At 38.1% G+C, this 19,573-nt stretch overlaps 1 protein-coding gene across 2 annotated transcripts in view; it reads left to right on the top strand.

The window, feature by feature from the left end:
• ctnnd2b (catenin (cadherin-associated protein), delta 2b) overlaps positions 1-19,573 on the top strand; it is a gene marked incomplete at both ends in the record, with an annotated part of 131,940 nt that overhangs the window by 12,940 nt on the left and 99,427 nt on the right. For both annotated transcript variants that reach the window (XM_079243242.1, XM_079243241.1), the window contains one exon: positions 12,231-12,343. In XM_079243242.1, the coding sequence (XP_079099368.1) occupies positions 12,231-12,343 (113 nt within the window). The remainder of the gene's footprint in view (positions 1-12,230; positions 12,344-19,573) is intronic.

The following is a 19,573-nucleotide window of genomic DNA, read 5'->3' as shown; positions in this document are numbered from 1 at the left end:
GCTGTAGTTATTTGGCCCAAATTAGCTCAGGTTCTGCTTTATGCTTTTTAATGCTCCATCAATCAACCGTTTGGTTGTCACAGGTCATGATTGTTTCTCTTGAAAATAAAACACGGGCTGAGAGTTCACCTCCCAGAAACCGGATTCTGATGCAGTTTTATCATTTGGTTTTTAATCCCACTATTTTTTAACTCAGAAGATCCTTTGTGCTGGACCTGAAGAGCTGATCATCTCTGTTGCTTCACTCTGTTTGGCAGTTTATGTCATACAGAAGCTCTGCTGCCAAGTCTCTGTCCACTCTTTCTGGTCTTGTATTTATCTTGTGAAACCACGACCAGGCTTCAGGGGTTTCTTTGAAGTCAAGAGAATGTTTTATATTATTTTATTTTATTGGCTGTGCTTCCAGTGAGATGCAGTAAGCTGAGACAATGAAAAGACTGGACTGGTTATCATTTCTACATCTAGAAAAAAAACTGTTAATAAAGGAAAATTATAAGCAATCCCTCCTGTCTTATTTGGTCCCATCACCCAGTTGACAGCAGAGGCCTTACACTGTTAATTGCTGTATTTAAACCTTATATTACGCCTCACACACCTTTGATATTGGATAGTAAAAGCTCAGAAAATTGAAACCTTAATTAGATTCTTTTCTAACTTCCTTTTTCCTATTGATCCTCATGAGATGATCACACATAACATAGGCAAAAAACAAAACAATAAAACATAAAAGAAAACAAGAAAGTCAAGCTTGTCTACATTTACAGTTAGAATGAAGATGTTTGCTTGGAGCAGAAGCAGTCTGTTCCTCAAGTTCAGGTCAACACCGAGAAGCTTTGTCATCTCCAGTGGGCCCAGTTCAGGGCTGGTTTACGTCACATTCATCTTATAAATTTATGTTTGAAAGTTAACAAATATTTGTTATTGTGCTTCACAGGGTTCTGGTACAGTTTTACTCTCCCTATATGCTACCTCTGGGTAATGTGCTTAGGAAACATGCTAGCACCCAACTCCATGAAACTAATAAGTCGCTGAATTTGCAAAACATACATACCAAGATTACTTGTAATCTTTTCTGGTTTTAATTTAATTTTAAAACTGAATTAATTGTTTTTGGTCCTAAAAACCTTAGGGTCACTATTCGGTTATGTGGTTAATCCTGACAGAATGTTATAAATTCCTGACCCACAGTGACAAACTTTAATTTTTATTTTTAAAAAACAGCATTTATCTTTTAACTCCATCATGACATTAACCTAAAACAACACTTTAGGATAAGCATTTTGCCCTTAAGTGAAGTTGAAAAACTGCTCCATGCATGTGTGATGTATAAGACTGCAATACACTCTTAGTTAAGCCTCCCAGTAATTCCCTGCAGATGTCTCATTTGATCAAAACACCACAGCGAGAGTACCTGCTCGCCAGTACCACCTGCAGAGGTCACGTTTCTCCAGTTTTGGCCTGTAATGTTTAAGCCAAATTTAATTTTTTTTTTCTCATCTCATATTAAGGTTTAGGAATCCAAGCTTCGGTCTTTCTGATAGATCTCTGCGTAACCACAACGTTTGTGCTCTTGTTATGGGGCTACTCGTTGCCCTATGAATTTCTCCAAATAAAACTGATAATAATAATAAAGCAGTGATGCCAAACTTACTTTCAGCGGCCTCATCCAGCCAGTTTGATCACACGTGTGCCAGACCAGTAAAATAATAAGCATGATTACCTATAAATAACAAGAAGCACATCATCAAGATGTTTGCAATTAATAAACTATCCCTTCAGGAAACATTATGAACAACCTAAAATGTTGTCGAAACAGCATCTATGGAGTAAAATAAATGGTGTCTCTACAATGTTTTGCTTCAGGTCATCATTAACAGATGTGTTACAACTTAGATGTTAGAAGTGTTAGAAGTTCTTGCAGTATGCAGTAATGCAGTACATTTCCATACCTGTGTAGTAATTCTCACCACCCTCACTGACTCACCTCATTATACATTTAAAGTGAGCTTTAATTTTAGGTTTGCCTTCTTTTTTATTTCCAGTTCGACTGTTGAGTGGTCTTAATGCAAGTTATCTTGTTTTGTTTGTTGTTTTGCTTTTGCTCTGTAAAGCACTTTTTGTTGCATTTTTTGTCTGAAAGGCGTTCCATGTAGTTGAGTACGTGGTGTCAGATCTTCCGCATCCTTGAAGTTTCATTGCTAAAGCAGGGGTCTTCAACAGGGTCCAGAAATATACTGGTAGGAAGTATATAAATATATTTTTCCACACATATTTAAATATATTTTAACTTGACTCCAACATACTGTAATGAATGGATTAACAGACAGAATTGCACACATTCAGTGTGCAGCTTGTGGCAGACTATGTCAAGCATGGGCACCAGTTCACTGCATCAGACCAGTCTATACCAGTTCCATCAAGCCTCCGGCACACAAAGAGGAGACTGTACCCCTCATGCTGCTGTGACAATCACAAGGCAGCAATTTACATGCTGACTTTGTTAGGTATCTGTGATTGGCAGAGCCTATTTAGTTAGCAGACTAGATCCCAGATTTGAGGAGTTACACTGTGATATTATAAAAAAAAAACAAAAAAAACAAAAACAAAACAATAATTAAAAGAACCTTACTTGTTGCCAAAGACTACTGAATTGTTTTCAGTGTGAATTGTCCGAATTTGTCAGATGTGATGAACTTGTGAAAAATGTCAGTCTAGTCAAAAACGGTGCATTGCACATGTGATCTCTGATGCTGAGAGAGAAGCACATAAAGTGATACTGTATAAAGCTGACTGCACTTTTTAATGACTGTGTACCAGTCACCAACCCTGCAAACCGATGACAGTCTCTGCTCCATCTCTGCATTTGTTTGCACATCGTTGGCCAGAAAAACATCGAAGACCCCTGTTCTGAAGCATGACTAAACAATATTAACCATGATGTCATCTAAAATATGTCTTACTTTTTTTTTTAGCGGCATCTTAACAAATCAAATCAATCAAATCAAATCAAATCAAATCAAATCAAATCAAATATACTTTATTCATCCCCGAGGAGAAATTCAGGAAACAGACAGCTTCTTGAAAATTTTACACTATATCTGCTGTTTTCTTCTACTCATCTCCATCTTCATCCCTGCTACCACATTAAATAACTATATATGACCACACCTTCCTGTATGTGCTTCTTTCTCTTTGCCTTGGGGACAACTTTGTTATCAAATGGGCACAATGCACCTCTTAATTTCCAAACAACAACCGCATACAGCAGTTGTTTCAGCTTATACGGCCACTGTGACATTTTCTCGTCGAACAGGCCTCTGTTGTTAGAAACATCTAAATGCCAAGCGGACACCACAGGGCCCAATTAGACCACTTTATACAAGGGAAAAGAAGGAGTCAGCCATAGGACACAGAATCTAACTTTACTCTCCATGCAGCTCCAACAGTCACATGGACTGTCCAAAAGTCATTCATTTTACTCCAGTAATGTTATAAATGGAGTTTTCACGGGATGGCATGGTCCTGTAAGCTAATGGCTGCATGCTCTGACTCTCTGTCTCTCCTTCCTTTGTCTCCAGCTGAAGACTAAGATCAGAGCTAATCTTTACTAATGCAATCAGCTGACAAGCACTTGATTGTAGAACCCTCACTTAGACATATTAATTGTTTTTCCTTTCTACAAATGACTTTTTAAGCTATTAATAATCATATAGACACACACACACACACACACACACACAGATGAATTGATGTCACCATCCAATAAGTGTTTTTCCTGTCATTGTTGTGATGCTTGTAGCTGAACTCTGTCGATTGTAAGAGGCTTTCATCTGTAAAATAATACTGAAAAGCTAATGGGTGAGTTAAAATCCCCAATTATGTCATGAAGTTAAAACTTTAAATTGATTAAACCATCAATTGTTTGACAGGAAATTAACTTGGTTTATAAATAAAAACGGCTTAAAATTTTCTGATATCAAGTTCCGCTAGTTAATATATATCATTTTAATAGTTTTATGTGATTCTAAAGTAAAAATATTGGTTGTTCACACTGTTGCTCAGTCTGTTCCTTGTTTTTTTTTTTTCTGTTACTTAGTTCTGACAATAAAAATACATTTATGTTCACACAGTTGGCTTGTAGAGGTACAGGTGTCACAGAAAAAAAAAAATTGAATTATATCCAGCAACAAAACTGGATTAAATCTGGAGCTGCCCAGTTGGTCATCCAAACCCGGTGTGGCGTCACCGTCAGTGTGAACTCCACACTCTCAGTCTGAACTCCACTCAGCCAATTATGTAGCAACAGAATGAGGACAGGAGCCGTGTAAACTGAGCTGATTCTAATTTGACTAAGGAAAATTAGAGGAGACTAGAGCTTTGCATGTGCAGAACGTATTTGTTGGCGTGTACTTAGTTTAGCGAGTATCATTCAGAGTGAAGGGAAGAGAAGTCAAGAGAAGGAAAAAAAAGAGAAAAGAAGATTTTTCAGCACAGAGAAGGTGACATCTTTCAGGACGCCATGGATTCAGGTTTTGAGTCAGACTGTATCTGGGTAAGAGATGACTGTTGATGCTTGTTTTTCATGTCGCTGCCTTTACAGTCACTATGATCTAAATTCTCATTTTTCCATATGGATCTTCATGGATCAAAATACTACGTTACAGAATGAGTTAAACCACCCAGATGAAGACAAAGCTTCACTCAAGCACTTTTTTGAGAATTGCATCATTATGTCCTGCATCTATTGTTATTTGTAACATGACTGGCCTCCACGCCTCTGGAAACATGTCCCGATGCAGCCATCAGATGCAGATGTCTGTAGTAATGGGATAAGTGATATGTTGTCCTCCACAGACACTGCTAGAAGCTTTACTGTGCCTTGTAGGAGAATACAACAAACTTCCATTTGGCAGCATCTGTTATAGCAGCTGCAACGGCACAAGAAAAACAATCAATAAATGAATAAAAAGATAAAAGCCATATAAGTAACAAATTATATGGGGGGAGTGTCTGCTGCAGCAGTGTGTTCCATAGACAAGAGGCTGTGTTTAAATCTGTTGGTGTAGACTTGAAAGACTCTGAGTCTGTCATGGGGAAGGCTGGTGAACAGCGTGCGACCTGGGTGGACGGGATCATCCTGGATCTTTGGCTCATCAGAGGAGACGGCTTGAATAGATCTCTATGTGGGAGTAGTTTATGATACCCTGAGCAGTCTTCATGGCCTGTCCTTCTGTCATCAGATAAGAATAATTTGCTTTTTGACTTCAGAGAGTCATAAAGGTGAATTGTAGGAAAATGAAATCTGCTTTTTTCTGTCTTCCAAACCTGACAAGAAGATGAGAAGATCTGATATGCCATGTAAAGATCACTAATCACCTCAGAATATCACCGTTGGCTTGTTAGTTTCCTGCTCTTCATTCTGCTGAATCCATGTTGCTGGGTAGACTGATGAAGGTTGCTCCAAACCGTTTGGGACTGATGACTTTGGTACTTGAAATATTGACTCCATCACCACACTGGCCACTGGGCCAAACCAGCAGGTGGCGACAGGCTGTTGCATCAGGTTGTCAGAGGCATGACATTCTTTGAGAGGTTGTTTGTAGTTTTGCTCGGTGACTTAGTAAAAAATAAAGCTGTGTGTATAGCACAATTATTTGTTTGTTGAGAACTTTATAGTTATGCTTGATACTCAGAGAGTATTTATACTAGATTAATCTAGTCACATTTTGTCTTTCCATTTCCCATCAATTCTGACTTGTTTTGATGGTACACTGACATTCGTAGATCAAATGGGTTGTCTTTGCCCTGCAGTGTCCCAGAACTGAGGAACTGCACTTCACAACTTTGTGGTTCACCCTGGAGCATTACGTAACAGCGGTGTTTTTGCTTTATGAGACTGTGTCACACTCCAGCTACGAGATATCTGCACACCTTATTGTTACCCACGATGGTTGATTCATCAAATAAAGCCTGAGACTACATCATTGAAGGAAACGAAAAGGGAGAAAGTGACAGAGGAAGAGAAAAGACAAGAGTCAACATTGAACCTTTACTGACTGGGAAGAGCTCAGAGAAGGGAAAGGATGCAAGATAGACACTGAATTAGCCTTCATTAAGTGTGATTAGGTGTTGTTTAGTTATGCGGTCTTTAAATGTCCTGTTTTCAAATTTCTGACTTTGGTAAAGTCGGATGATATTAAAATAAACTGACTGCATTTTTGTTGGAAGATGCACAGACCACACACCTCTGTTTTACTGCAGCAGCTGGTTTGAAAGACTGCAACTAATTTTCATTTTTCATATTTACCATCCTGCTGCATTTATGTTGGTTTACTTTAGCTCGTGTGCATTTTAGCTCCTGTAGGCTTCTTACATCCCATCTCAGGCCACAGAATTTTTCTGAGGCATAATGCTGCGCTTGTGCACGTCAACATGTTTGTGTGTCGGCATGAGCCCACTGTTTTGTCTGTGTGTATGTGTGTGTGTGTGTGTGTGTGTGTAGCTCCTTCCATTCTGCCCTATATCCATCTCCAGTCTGCCTTACCTACCCCTCCTTCGCCCCCCCCCCCCCATCTCTTCTCTTTCAGTGATGGTGGATCAGGGGAAAAAAGGGTTGGGAGGGGGTGCAGATGGTCTGGTCAGAGAGCAAAAGGGAGAGAAGGAGGCAGAGTGAGAGACAGAGAGCGATTGGCGAGTGGCGGGCTTTTTTGGCCGGGTCGACCGGTGGGAGGGCCCATTGTGATGCAACGTTGCATAAATAATGCCACGGGGCTTCTAAATGCTTCGTTGCCATGGGGACCTTTGTGCCTCAGTGAACAGCCAGTGTATGTGTGTGCATGTGTGTGTTTCATGGCCCCTGAGGAGGGAAAGAGAAAGAGACACAGACATAGAGACAGAGTGAGAGAGAGAGAGAGAGAGAGGGGTGGGGGTGGGGGTGGGGGGGGGGGGGGGGGGGGGGGGAGTCAGCTCAAGTGACACTTGTGGTCTCTGAGTCTCTGTCTTTCTCTCTGTCCCCTTATCATTTGCTGTGTCTTGACCCAAGACAGATGAGTGTTTGGTGGAGTGTGAGGGAGAATTGCTGCTGCTTTTTGACCAAAGAGGGAAGAAAAGCTGGATACTTTGCAAATTTGTGTGCTTTTGTGAAGCATGGTCCATGTGAAGGTATGTGTTCTAACAGCTTACATTCCTTCCCTTTATTTACATTCATTCCGTCCCTCATCTGCAGTTTTTTGGGAATGAATTCCATCACGGTCTCTGCCTCTTCCTCTGCAGTAACAGGTGTCTGCCTGTCAGTGCTGAATTGGAGGGAGCTGAGATCGGAGGGGCAGCAGGAAGGGGGGGGGGGGGGGGGGGGGGCTTTTGTTCTGCTGTTTTTAAGAAGACTTTACATCTGAATTCTCACGGCTCGCCGTGAAGCTAGTTAGTCAGCCTCTCAGTCTCTCGGCATTTGTTCGCTGCTAAACAAGCAAACAAAAAACAACTTCGTCCACATCTTCTTCATCTGAACAGAGATTTTGCCTCAAAGTAGGTTTTTTTTTCCTATTCTTGGTCTTTAGATCAGCTGATTGGGGAGTTCAGATTGATTTGGCTGCGTAAAATGTTCGCTCTCACAGGGGAAAGCATGCTTTTTTTTCTTGCATGCAGCAGTGTTTGAGATGTAAATAGGAAAAGCAGCTTTCAAGTGCCTTTGTAACCAGTGGCTGGTTTGTATTGACATCAGAGGATTTGAAGCTTTTTTTGGTGACGCAATCAGACACTGAAAATTATCAGTGTGCTTCTGATGGGTGATTGGCTTTTTGATTAAACCTCAACAAATCCTGACAGATAAATAGGATGAGTAGCAAGTGACTTTTAATTTATTTACATTTAAATATATATTATTATCAGCTCAGTAAATAACATCCTCTCAGGAAAAGTTTTCCTGATTAATCTTTAGAAGTTTTTTTTTCAGTGCAGTGTAAATATCCAATGGAAATGGGGAAGACTCTGCTTGTTGCTCCTGTTACTTAACACCACTCACACTTCAAAGATTTTGAAGCTTTGTACATGCAAAGATCAGCAAGCAAAACTGCATGGCCCCCTTCAAAACTGTAGCTAGACGTTGCATTTAGTGTATCTGCAGACCATGCATGACATTTGACTTTAACTCTGCCAGAAATTTAGCAGGAAATATTTGAAAAACATGTCACTGTTGGTAGGTTTACCCTGTTTATCATCTGTTTGACTCAGCTACAGTTGTGTCCTCACATATGCAGTGCAGAATCCATACAGATGCATTTAAGTGTTTGTGCATGCACATTTGCATTTGCAAAGACTGGTGCATGCACGCGTGCGTGCTTACATGTGTGTCTAGTTAATGCTGATGAGGGGAAGACGGTGCATAATTACAGTGAAACATGCAATGTGATTTGTGAACTTATTATATTAATGAGTCATTATAATCAAATTGTATTATTATGGTGGGAAGCCTGGAGTTGCCTCAGGCAGTATCAGCGTTTTAAGCTGCCACAGACCAGCTCTCCATTAGCCTTAGTAGCCAGAATATGCTGTACAATCGCTGTAAGTCCAACTTTGTTTAGCATATTGAGGTCATTTCAAAACTTAGGTTGTTTTTCTCTCATTGTCTTTTGCCAAGAGGCTTTTTATTCACTTTTAATGACATACAATTGCTGTCTGAATTGCTTAGCTTAATTTGACTTGAACCTCCACATCAGCCTTTCATCTTTCCCAATTATTGTTCGAGTTTTACATTGCTTACGGTGTTTCTCTTAGTGCTGTTTCACTGATTGAGTGACAGAAGAGAGTGAAGCCTTCTTGTCCCTTTCATGTCAAATAATTTAATCACCTTCCAATAACTGTGTTACCTTTCAGTTTACTAGTCAGATATTTTTTTCTATAATAAATTAAAAACTAATTTTCTACACATTGCTTACATCAGCAAGTAAGGTACATGTTGCAATATAGTTTTTTTTGTTTGCTTTTTCTTAGCTTGTTGATAAAGTTGTGTTCTTGTATTTAAAAAAAAATCCAAACAGTGCTTTTTTTTAGGTTCTAGCAAAGCAACAAATTTAACTTGAAAGGCTTTTGGAAAGTCTTGTCAGATTCAAATCGTCCCAACAACACAGTAAATTTGTCTTTGGTCTCGCCAGCAACAATCAAAGCAGGAGTTAGTTCCTACAATACACACTACAATACAAATGTTACTCACTGTACACCCTCAGCTCAGTAATACATGTAATAAACTGAATTGTGACGAGACTGAGATGTTCCTTCTCTGCCATATTTTTGGCAACTTGGAGCAATCATATTAGGTAGTATTTTAGCATTTATGGTGCCATCCATATGCATAAACCTTGGTTCTACTTGGTACCCTCTGTGCACCACTGTTTGAAAGATCTATTTATACATAAGTTGTATAATTCTCTGGACCTGCTTTATTTAAAGATGCTTTGGTTTAACCTTGCAGTCTGAGTACTAAAAGCCAGCTAGACAAGCGATCTCTACAGATTAGCATGTGAAAAAAAAATCTTCAACACCTGTCAAGGAAACTGCTGCAGTGAAAAGCCTGATGATTTTTGCTCTTCTGTTTTTTCAGGGCACAATTTTGTATGCAGTGCAAGATTCATAGTCATATGTTTCTTGCTTTAGGGGGTTATTATCGTTGTGGGAACAGCAGGGTGGCTTTGTTGGCATTTCATGTCCAGGTTCACATGGTTCAGCTAGTAACAACTTTTAATGTTCACATTCAAACATATGTCAGTAGGTGCAGGTATTTACTTTTGTTGCATTGGGCTGTCTTTTGAACAAAGTTGTACTGTATATATTTTAAAGAAGCTAATCTGTGTAATGTTGTTATGATGACCATTTTAATAGTTTATGTAGCTTTAGAAAAATTGGAATTCAGAATGCAAAACGCATCACTCACGTTTTGTTGTATACAGTATGGTGATACAATGCACACACATTATGTCAACTTGTCTGTGTCACATTTATTTGCACTTTTAGTTTAACTCTCCATCCCAACTTTTTGATCAAATGCTTTCTGAGAAACAATGTATGAATCACTTGCTTTGATCAAACTGCTCAGAAAACTGTCACAACCTGAAACCAGTGCACAACAACAAACGCAGTGGTTGTTTTCAATTTGATTTTTTTTTAAAAAAAATCAAGAAACCAACTGGATTCATTTTCTTTTTGCTTCGATTTGTTTCTGTTGATTTCATTTTTTTGTTGGTACAAACTGATTAAATCAATTTAGTTTAATTTGCTATAATGATCTTTCGCAACAGGCTCAAATACTATAATCAGATGTTGGTTTGTTTGAGTGCATCACCCAATTAGAGGTTATTCATCCCAGACAGATAAAGCATAAAAAAATAGCTACTTACAACAGCAACTGAGGAAAGCATTTTTTTAACCCCTCGCATATGTGATTAGAGAGTGAAAATCTTACTATATTTAAAATTTACCTAACAGTTATGACCAAATTTCACAAGTGGTTCTAAAAGAAGTAATTACTATTTTTGGTGTGACACATGATGAAAAAAAAACACTTACCCACACAGTTGTTTTACTATAAAGTACAATAAAGCAAGACTTAATCATGACTGAATGAGGCATGGGATGGAAACATTCACTCTAGTTTTGCTTTGTGACAGAGCTATTTCCATTTGATTTTTATGCTGCTCTTTTTTTTTTTTTTTTAACTGTTGCAACCTACAACAGTTAAAAGCGAAGCCTATGCAGAACTGCCAAAATTGCAGTTCCCCCTTCACCCAATAAAGGTTTTAAAACAGAGCAGATCCCCATTGAGACCCATGTTTAAATGTCCGACTTTCCAGAAGAAATAAACATGTTAACAGCCTGTTACAAAAAATATTTTAGGTTTTTTTAGGGTCACCTTCATGACAACTGAAGGAGGAGTGAATTTTTACTCACTTTTACTTTGAAATGTCATTTCAAAATTTGGCGTTTCCTTTGATTGACAGTTACCCAATATCCCGCTGCAAAAGGCAGAGTGTATCACAACCTTGGATTTAGCCAGTTAAAAGCATGATTTACCTTTAAGCCGCCTACCTGCGTTAGCTGGTTAACTTCCGTTAGCTCCAGATAACCTCAATTAGCTGTTAGCTACAGGCAAGTCGGAGACTGATATATGTCAATCATCCACCTCCACCCATACACCCCCCTCTCAGCTCTACCTCTTTGCCCATTTTTTATTTTTTTTTATTTTCTGGGAATGACAGCACTCATGACGTTGCCAAGATGGCGAGGGTGGAAACTGTCCAATGAGCGTCAATTCAGCTCTACAGAAACCTACGGTTGACATCACAGTGGCTCTGTCCATCTTTTATACACAGTCTATGGCTTATCTTGACTGAACTTCTGACAGAACGGATTGGACTTATGTGGCCTTGTTGTAATCTTTTCTTCTGCGGGGATAAAATGAAAGCCAGTTTGAGAATTAAACCATTTATAAACAATGTGCAAAGACTCAGGTCAAACCCCTGTCTGGCTGTCATTTAAAAGAACCAACAGAAATCCCTGTATCTCATCACCTCTCTATTTAAATATTGTCTCCTAACTTCTACATTTTAAATTAATCTTCCTCCATGTATTCCTCATCATTTGCATATGACAGAAAGGTCATCAGGGTAAAAGCTGCCAGCTTTAGTTTTTAGTCACTAAGGAGCTGACGGGTTAAAGTTTGCTACACTGCATTTACTGATTGAGTCATTACGAGGGAAAAAAATCCCAGAGAGCCTCTATCACTCTTCTCATAGCAGCCAAATTGCTGCAGCATCAACATAAAAATCCATACAGATTTATTGTACAGAATTTTTTTTTTTCAAAATCAGAATCTGTTGACATTGAAAAGAGGAAATAACCAACACATAAAAACACAAACAGATAAAGTTCTCCCAAAAGTGCCCGGACCTTCATCTGTTCTAGAGCTCTGGTAGATGCAGAATAGCAAATGTCTCATCTACGACAGTTTTAGCTTGGTGTTACAGTTTTGCAACATGTCAAACTCTTCGCTGTAAATATCTGGCAATGTGAAGCTGGCAGACACAGCAATATTTGGCCTGTTTTCCCACCGCAGACTGCAGTCTATTTCACAACAATTAAAAATGTGTCAGAGACAACAGAGCCAAAATAATGGTCAGGGTGGTTGAAAATGTGACGGAATAAATAGACTTTATTGACACGTTCTCTCCTTCTCTCTTCAGGAGTTGCAGTTTGAACGTCTGACCAGGGAGCTGGAAGCCGAACGACAGATTGTCGCCAGTCAGCTGGAGAGATGCAAGCTTGGCTCTGAGACTGGAAGCATGACTAGCATCAGGTGTGTGCGTGTGTGTTTCTAACACCTGTCAGATCTTCTTCTGCACATTTTACCTGTGCATGTCAGCTGTGCTCTTGCAGGTGACTGGACATGCAGCTGGTCAGATGAGAGTCACGCTTCTTGATGTCAGCTAGAAACCCATTTCAAAATTGTTTTATGTGGCCACCAGATCATCCCGTGCACTAACTGCAGTGGTGACTTACTAGAGCTGCAATATTGATTTTTTGTTTCTATCTTCACCTGCTTTGGCAGATTTTAATACCATGCACTGTTTTGCATTTGATGTCAGTGTTGTAAGTTGTGTTAAAAAGCCAAATAATCAGACTCAAGATTGTGCAGTTTCATAAGGCAGAGAAATATTTGTGAATATTTCAGGATTGGTAGGTCATTTTAACATTGCTGATATGCCATACAGACCATAAAAATGGAAATAAAACAAAAAATAGGCTAATAAATTATCCTTTTTTATGTTGAGCCAAATACAGGCCTGAGAAAACACTGGGGTGGATACACCCCTACTGCCTGTCGTGCATATATGCATGCCAGTTAAGCATCATTTACATTTGTACGGCTCTACACGATATGCATTCAACATATTTTACAGTATTTAAACTGACAAAACAGTGGCATTTGATGCAGTCATCCACTTTGCTTTGTCTTCCTTTAATCCCATCCGGCTGTCGTCACATATGGTATCCCCACAAATGTTTCACAAAAACCCCTTTTAAGAAATTAAGCCTTTTTTCCCCCAGTGAAACAAAAGCAGGGCTTTTAACCCTAGGCAACAATGTGCAGTTTAAGCAAATATCGTAAATTCACAAAGGGCAAACCAAAATCATGCTTCATGGTTAAATATGAAATGATCAGAAATAAAGAATTAAATAATGGAAATAAAGGCCTGCCTGGGATACAACTCCAAGTCCTTTTAGATTAAAGAAGCTTCTTACTGCAGTTGGAGCTAATTAAAGTCCACTAATTGATGTTCACTAATTGAATAAACACAATGCTGATCAGATGGCTGCCTTTAAGTTTATCTATCTGCTTAAACATGAAGATGACTCTGTTAGACAAAGCACTTTTACACGTATTAACAAAACACTGGAATGTTAGTGGTAATTAGCTAAACCAACAAAAATAAGTCCCATTTGTATCAAGTGTTTTTGGTCCTTACAACTCAGATATGAATATTTACCGTAAATTGTTTTATATTTTCACTGACTACTCGTTAACTGTTCTGCTCAGAGCTGCTAGCAGCTAGCATGCTATTTGCTAAGTTTTTTGTGATGTATAAAGTTTCCGCTCGGGTTTTAAAGTAGCTTCACCTAGAACCATTGCAGTGTTCCAAAGTCTTAAAACTAAAACAAACAGCTGAGAGATGGTTTTATAGAACTGGAAGAACTGCATCTTCTGTCAGCTCTCAGTTTGTATGTGTTATGTAATAAATGTACATTTTGTAGTTGCTTATATATTAAGGGAATAATCAAGTTGATTTGCCAATAATCACTTTGTGCCTGGTCGTTTAATACATGTTCACATACTGAGTTCTGCATTTTTAAAAACACCATTTAATCCTGCTGCTGACAATATAAGCTAGCTAAAATGGCTTCTAGCCAGAGAGCTACCGTGATTTGAACAAGCCCTACTCATAAACAGCATTAGGGTTTACGATTATTGGAATTAAATTATTTCAGCCTCGTAAAAAAAAAAGAATTTACCTAAACTGTGTGTTTTGTTTCCTTTGTCTTATCCAATAAGACAGGGGTCACCAACTCAGATCCTTGAGGGCTACCATCCTGCAGGTTTTAGTGTTTCCTTGGTACAACACATTTAAGCCAGATGAAAAAGTTTTCCAACAATTTGTTGTCATCCTCTGCACCTAACTGTAAAAAAGACATTTATTTGGGTCAAGTGTGTTGCAGTGGGAAAACACTAAAACCTACAGGATGGTATCTCTCGAGGACCGGAGTTGGTGACCCCTGCCATAAGAAATATTCAGTCTGTTAGTTTCTGTTGATAAACAACACAAGAAACCATTTTGACCCATAATGTTTTATACTGCTTCAGTCTAGTAATTACTATATGCTCATTTTAGCTGACCTCATTTGCAGAACACATGCTAGCTGTTTTCAGCTCTTACTATTATTGTCTCTCCTTTAGCCACTCACATTAAATATGCAGAATAACACAGCAGAGGTGACAAAACAAGGAGCAACTGGGTTGTCATTTTTAAAACGTGTTGCTCAGTCAGGAGTTATTTTTAGAATTATCCTGTATCTGGACTGTCAAAACCTCACAGGCAGACATTATTTGGTGTGTTACTACCTTGAAGAATTTCAACTTTAAACAGATCTAAAACTAAATTAAAGCTGGGGTAGGTAATGTTGAAGAGCTAGCATGATGTGAAAGTAGCACCCTGTCTTGGCTCCTCCTCCTCTGGTTTTGCTCCTTGCGTGACCCAAGGCTTTTTTCTTACCTCCGCCAAGGACGTTATGTTTTTACTGGTGTTTTTCTGTTTGTGTTCAAGATAACTAAGAAAGTTATGGATGGATTTTAATTAAATTTTCAGGAGTTGTTAGAAATGTGAAAAGGAAGAACAGATTTAATTTTGGTGGTGATCCAGATCACCGTTTGGATCCAATATTTCTAATGACCGTGGCGGAGGTTTGCGTTCTCCGAGTCCTTTTCAAGTTCGCAACTTTTTCTACCAACTATTTGCTCTTTCTTGGCTGTTTAGTGGGAGGAGGCAAATAAGCTGAGCCGGGTTGGGGAAATCTTTCCTGCATTTCTAAGCTGTGAAGAAGCTTATGAAATATAAGAAATGAACAACTTCAATTCGGCCCAAACATTTTAATTAGTCAGAGTTTTTACAGATTTACAGTAAACTGAGGGGTCTAATTATATGTTCTCTATTATTATCACTAGGTTTTATTTCACTTATTATGTTTTACTATATTTATGTATTTTTTTAGTAGGTATTTTTATCCGATCTATTCACTTTGTATGAAAGTTCCTTTTATGAGGGCACGAGCAGCTGGTGTTCCTTCGGAATTAATGAAGTATCTATCTATTTATAATTCTTATTGTCATTGATTATAAAAATGTACAGAATACTATCAGGACGAGGAACCACTTCACCCAGGGTAAAAATAAAAGGTCTCTGGCAAGATAAATAACACAGAGAACCCGATTCAGAGGTTGTCAAACCCTGTAAACCAAAAACGTAAAGTTGAAAAAAGTATTCATTATTTTATTAACGTGCAAATCTTTTAAATATTAGTTTGATCAAAGTTGCTGCATTCAGTAGTTTAAATTCAAATGTTGGTTCAGGTTTGATTAAGACACAACACAAAGAAACTGCTTCTCATGCTAATGTTGTTTAGTCCATCGAAATCAGCAACTGCAGCTCACAAAAGATAAATAATGAGCAGCTGTCGCAGGAATCTGTTTTTCTGTTTAGAGCCTTCTCATTTCTTTGTGATAAGAGGAAGAAAATTGTACACAATGTGAAGTGACTGTCACATTATCTGTTGCTGATTGAATTTTGGCCTGAGCCTTATCTCTGCTCTGAGCCCAAAGAACACAGTCTACGGCTTCTAAACAGGTCCCAACGTGAAAACAGCACTCTTGACACAATAGTTTTAATATACTTAAGTCTGTCTCTCAGGACAATGTAACACGATTAAATTCCCGGTCTCTGTTTCTGCCTCTCCCCCCTCGCCCATACTTACTCATAAACACTCACACAATCCATCATCTTTTTTCTTCTTTGATTCTGTTAAGTGTGTGGGGATTCTGTCTGTCTCAAACTAATTACTCATCTGCTTCTATTGTAGCTGTCATTTCAATTTGAGGGGTGGACCGACAAAGAGCAGGAAGATGGGCTAAAACTGATTCATTCAGCAGTCTAATTAACTAGTGCATGTGTTTAGCTCTTCAGCGGGGCCACATTCAGGGCTCCCAATTTATGCAATCTATGCAACAGCAGCATAGGATGGAAGAGGTTTGGCGTCCAAAAAAAGAAAACACATCTTCCACTTCACCGTCAAGCTGCATACAGATTGAGTTAATACTGCAGCCTTGATAACTTGATTAGATGGGTTTATTAGTTAGAGAAAGGTAGAGCATCCTGTGGATTGCACTGTCTCCCACTGCCTCTTTTATAGGTCATCCACTTGATTCGACTTGAGGTAATTACTTAATAGAAAAATGGTTCCACAAACAAACCTGTCAACAAAGCAATGGGCTGAAGTATTGTTGAGTCTGATGTGTTAAGGATTTATCATTTAATTACTTTTGAAACATTATGATTGCTGGCACGCTGAGGAGTATTTGTTTAGTATTTATTGTTTGAAAAAACAAAGAGGCTAACTAACAATAATTGGCAGACAGGACGTACAATCTATGTCTGTCCAAGAAGACATAGATACACGTGTTGGGGGTATCGGCACTTAAGTATAACGGCATTACTAAATACATTATTTTTTTATGGTAACAGAGTAATTTAGTTAATTACATTTCCCTTTGTTGCATCCTCGTTGCCGTTACTAAGAATATCAAGTGTTGCGTTACTATAATTTGGGTGAATGCAGCACAGCCGTGTCAGGCTTTCTGACAGCCACACATCAGCTGCCAGGAGAGCAGGAGTCTGTGATGATTGATGACACCCTTACAAATACGATGATGGTTGTCTGGGTGGGCGGATACCATGAGTGCACTGCTCAGGCTGGCTGTTTCCCTGCACGCTAAGAAACAGCCACAATGGCGATGTTCTGTTCCAGGGAGATTCCACAGTAGCGTTTTCTGAACTGGAATCACCGACACAACTTCTTGCTGAGTGGAGTTAAATGCAAAAATGTTTGTGTTACGTGTACCTTATGCCCAGGAAAAAAAGATGTTATCCACATTTGCCTCAAGCAACTCAGATCTCCTGACACCAACACATTCAATCTGGTTTCCTTGCAGAATATTTCATAGTAGGATATATTTGTTTATTTAGCAGTATTCCTAATATACAGTTACAAAGATTTGCACTACTTAATGGCCAGATGTGCCTTTGTTTCTTTTGTCCCATGTTTACATTTGTGTGCACTGGTTTTGTACACTGCAAAGTGAATTTTGTTTTAGATACTTTTTCTTTTAAATATTTTATTTATATGTACATGGGTGACTGCAATCTGTTGAAATCAAATAAATACCAAATGTTTTAAAATACTGTATATAGTTTTTATTATTACTATTATTCATTCTGTTACTGTAAAACATATTTGACTTTATAGATGTTAAACATAATGGCACAATGGAATAAAAAATATCAGTTATTTTGCTATTACTATTTATTTTACTGTATAGTAACTGAGTGACTAACTTGATTACTTTTTGGGGAAAAAAATTTGTAACTAATTACTTTTTTAAAGTAAGATGCCCAACAATTTACATAATATATGCACTACGGCAAATTGGATAGGGAGGAGGGAAAAAAAGAGAACAAAGTGATGCTTTCTGCCTTTTCAGATAATGTCACACAGATTTGGTTTGTCTTAAAACACAATTATCTGTTTTGGTCTTCAGCTTTTTTTTTTTGTTCTCCACACGGTCAATTTGTGGAAATTTTGGCTTGTTTTAGAGAAATAAATACAGTGAAGATGGTGTGGCATGTTAGGATAGCCACAGTTGATCTGATCAGCATTGATCTGAAAGAACTTTCCATTGCATAAAGAGATGGTTTAAACTTTTTCAGGATCAGATCAGCACATAAATACTTTGAAAAGCAGTGGAGGGCGCAAATCTCCACCAAGAGCAACAGTTCTAAAAATTTCTGAATCAAAGCGGTGATCTGGATCGTCACTAAAATTAAATTAGTTCTTCCTTTTTTACATTTCCAACAAATCATGAAATTTAATGAAAATCCGTCCATAACTTTTTGAGTTATCCTAAACACAAATAGACAAACAAATGAACAGATAAATGCTGGTAAAAACATAACCTCCTTGGTGGAGGTAACCATGTACGCGCTTGTTCCAATCGCTTTGTGTTCAAACCACAAAACTATGATGTAAGTTGTCTCATTTTGAAATTTCATTTATATGCTTAGCTGTGGTTTTATGGATTTCTTTATTTTATTTACTCTTTCTTTGTTTAGCTAGGTTAGCATAACTATGTCAGTGTCACCTGTGTTTGTCTGACCTGGTATTTGTTTGTATTTATCTTCTTTACCAAGAGTTGCATTTTTTTGGGTTAGTGTCTTTCCCTCCTTGTGGAACTTTATATACATTCTTTCTAAAAAAAAAAAAATGTATTTGTTATGTAATACCATATACCAATGTCTGTTGAGGATTTATTACTTATCTTGGAAACAACTGTTTTTGTGAGAAATCCTTAAACAAATTAAGACTAAATAGGCTAAACATGAAGTTATATGGAACTGTTCATTGCGGCTGTATTAATGTTGGACAGATCAGTCACAAATCTTCTTGTTTCTTCTAAAGCATCGTTTCTATTTTCCATGTCCATAATCACAAGTTACTAGATTGGGTCACAGGTGATATGATAAGATGAGAAGTAACATGATCAGTGAGAATACAATGAATGTGTGATATTTTCAGGTACATTGACAATTTTCGATTAAAAGTAGGGTAAAAGTAGTGTTGGGTTGTGTAACATCTGAGCTGTGGCCTGTAGATTCGGACAGACAACAACAACTAAAAGAGCACAACAAAACAATCTAAATAATTTAGATAAAGTGGAAAAAGACATTTTAAAAATGATATTTACCAAAAGCAGCTTAGTATCAGAATAAAATAGCCATTTTTTTTAGCAGTGGTTTAAAGTTAGCCACCCTTTTATTCTTTTCTGTACTGCTTAGTTTTGAAATCTCTGTTAAAGAACAAACAAATGAAGCACATAATGGCAAGCTATCTGCAGAAGGCCAGGTTAAACCAAGGATGAATTGAAATTAAAAGTTATTGTTGAGAGCTGTAGGGGTGCTGGCATCTCACAAATCTGCACCTGTTGTGTTTTGGAAGATGAAGACTTACAGAGGTGCTAATGAGTTCTTCAGCTTTGCCTTTGTTTTAGGTCTTTATCAGTCACCAGAGGTCACAGTATCTGCCCTGACATATGCTACTGCTTAATCACTTCAAAAAAGCACAAAACAAAAGGATGTGGGGTGTGTGACTGCATGTTATCACTCCAAGTGAGACTCCATCTGCTCAAATTAACGTGTGAATTATA

Source organism: Telmatherina bonti, assembly GCF_933228915.1.
Source record: "Telmatherina bonti genome assembly, chromosome: 7".
Taxonomy (NCBI): domain Eukaryota; kingdom Metazoa; phylum Chordata; class Actinopteri; order Atheriniformes; family Telmatherinidae; genus Telmatherina; species Telmatherina bonti.
This window is presented reverse-complemented; position numbering and strand designations above follow the sequence as displayed.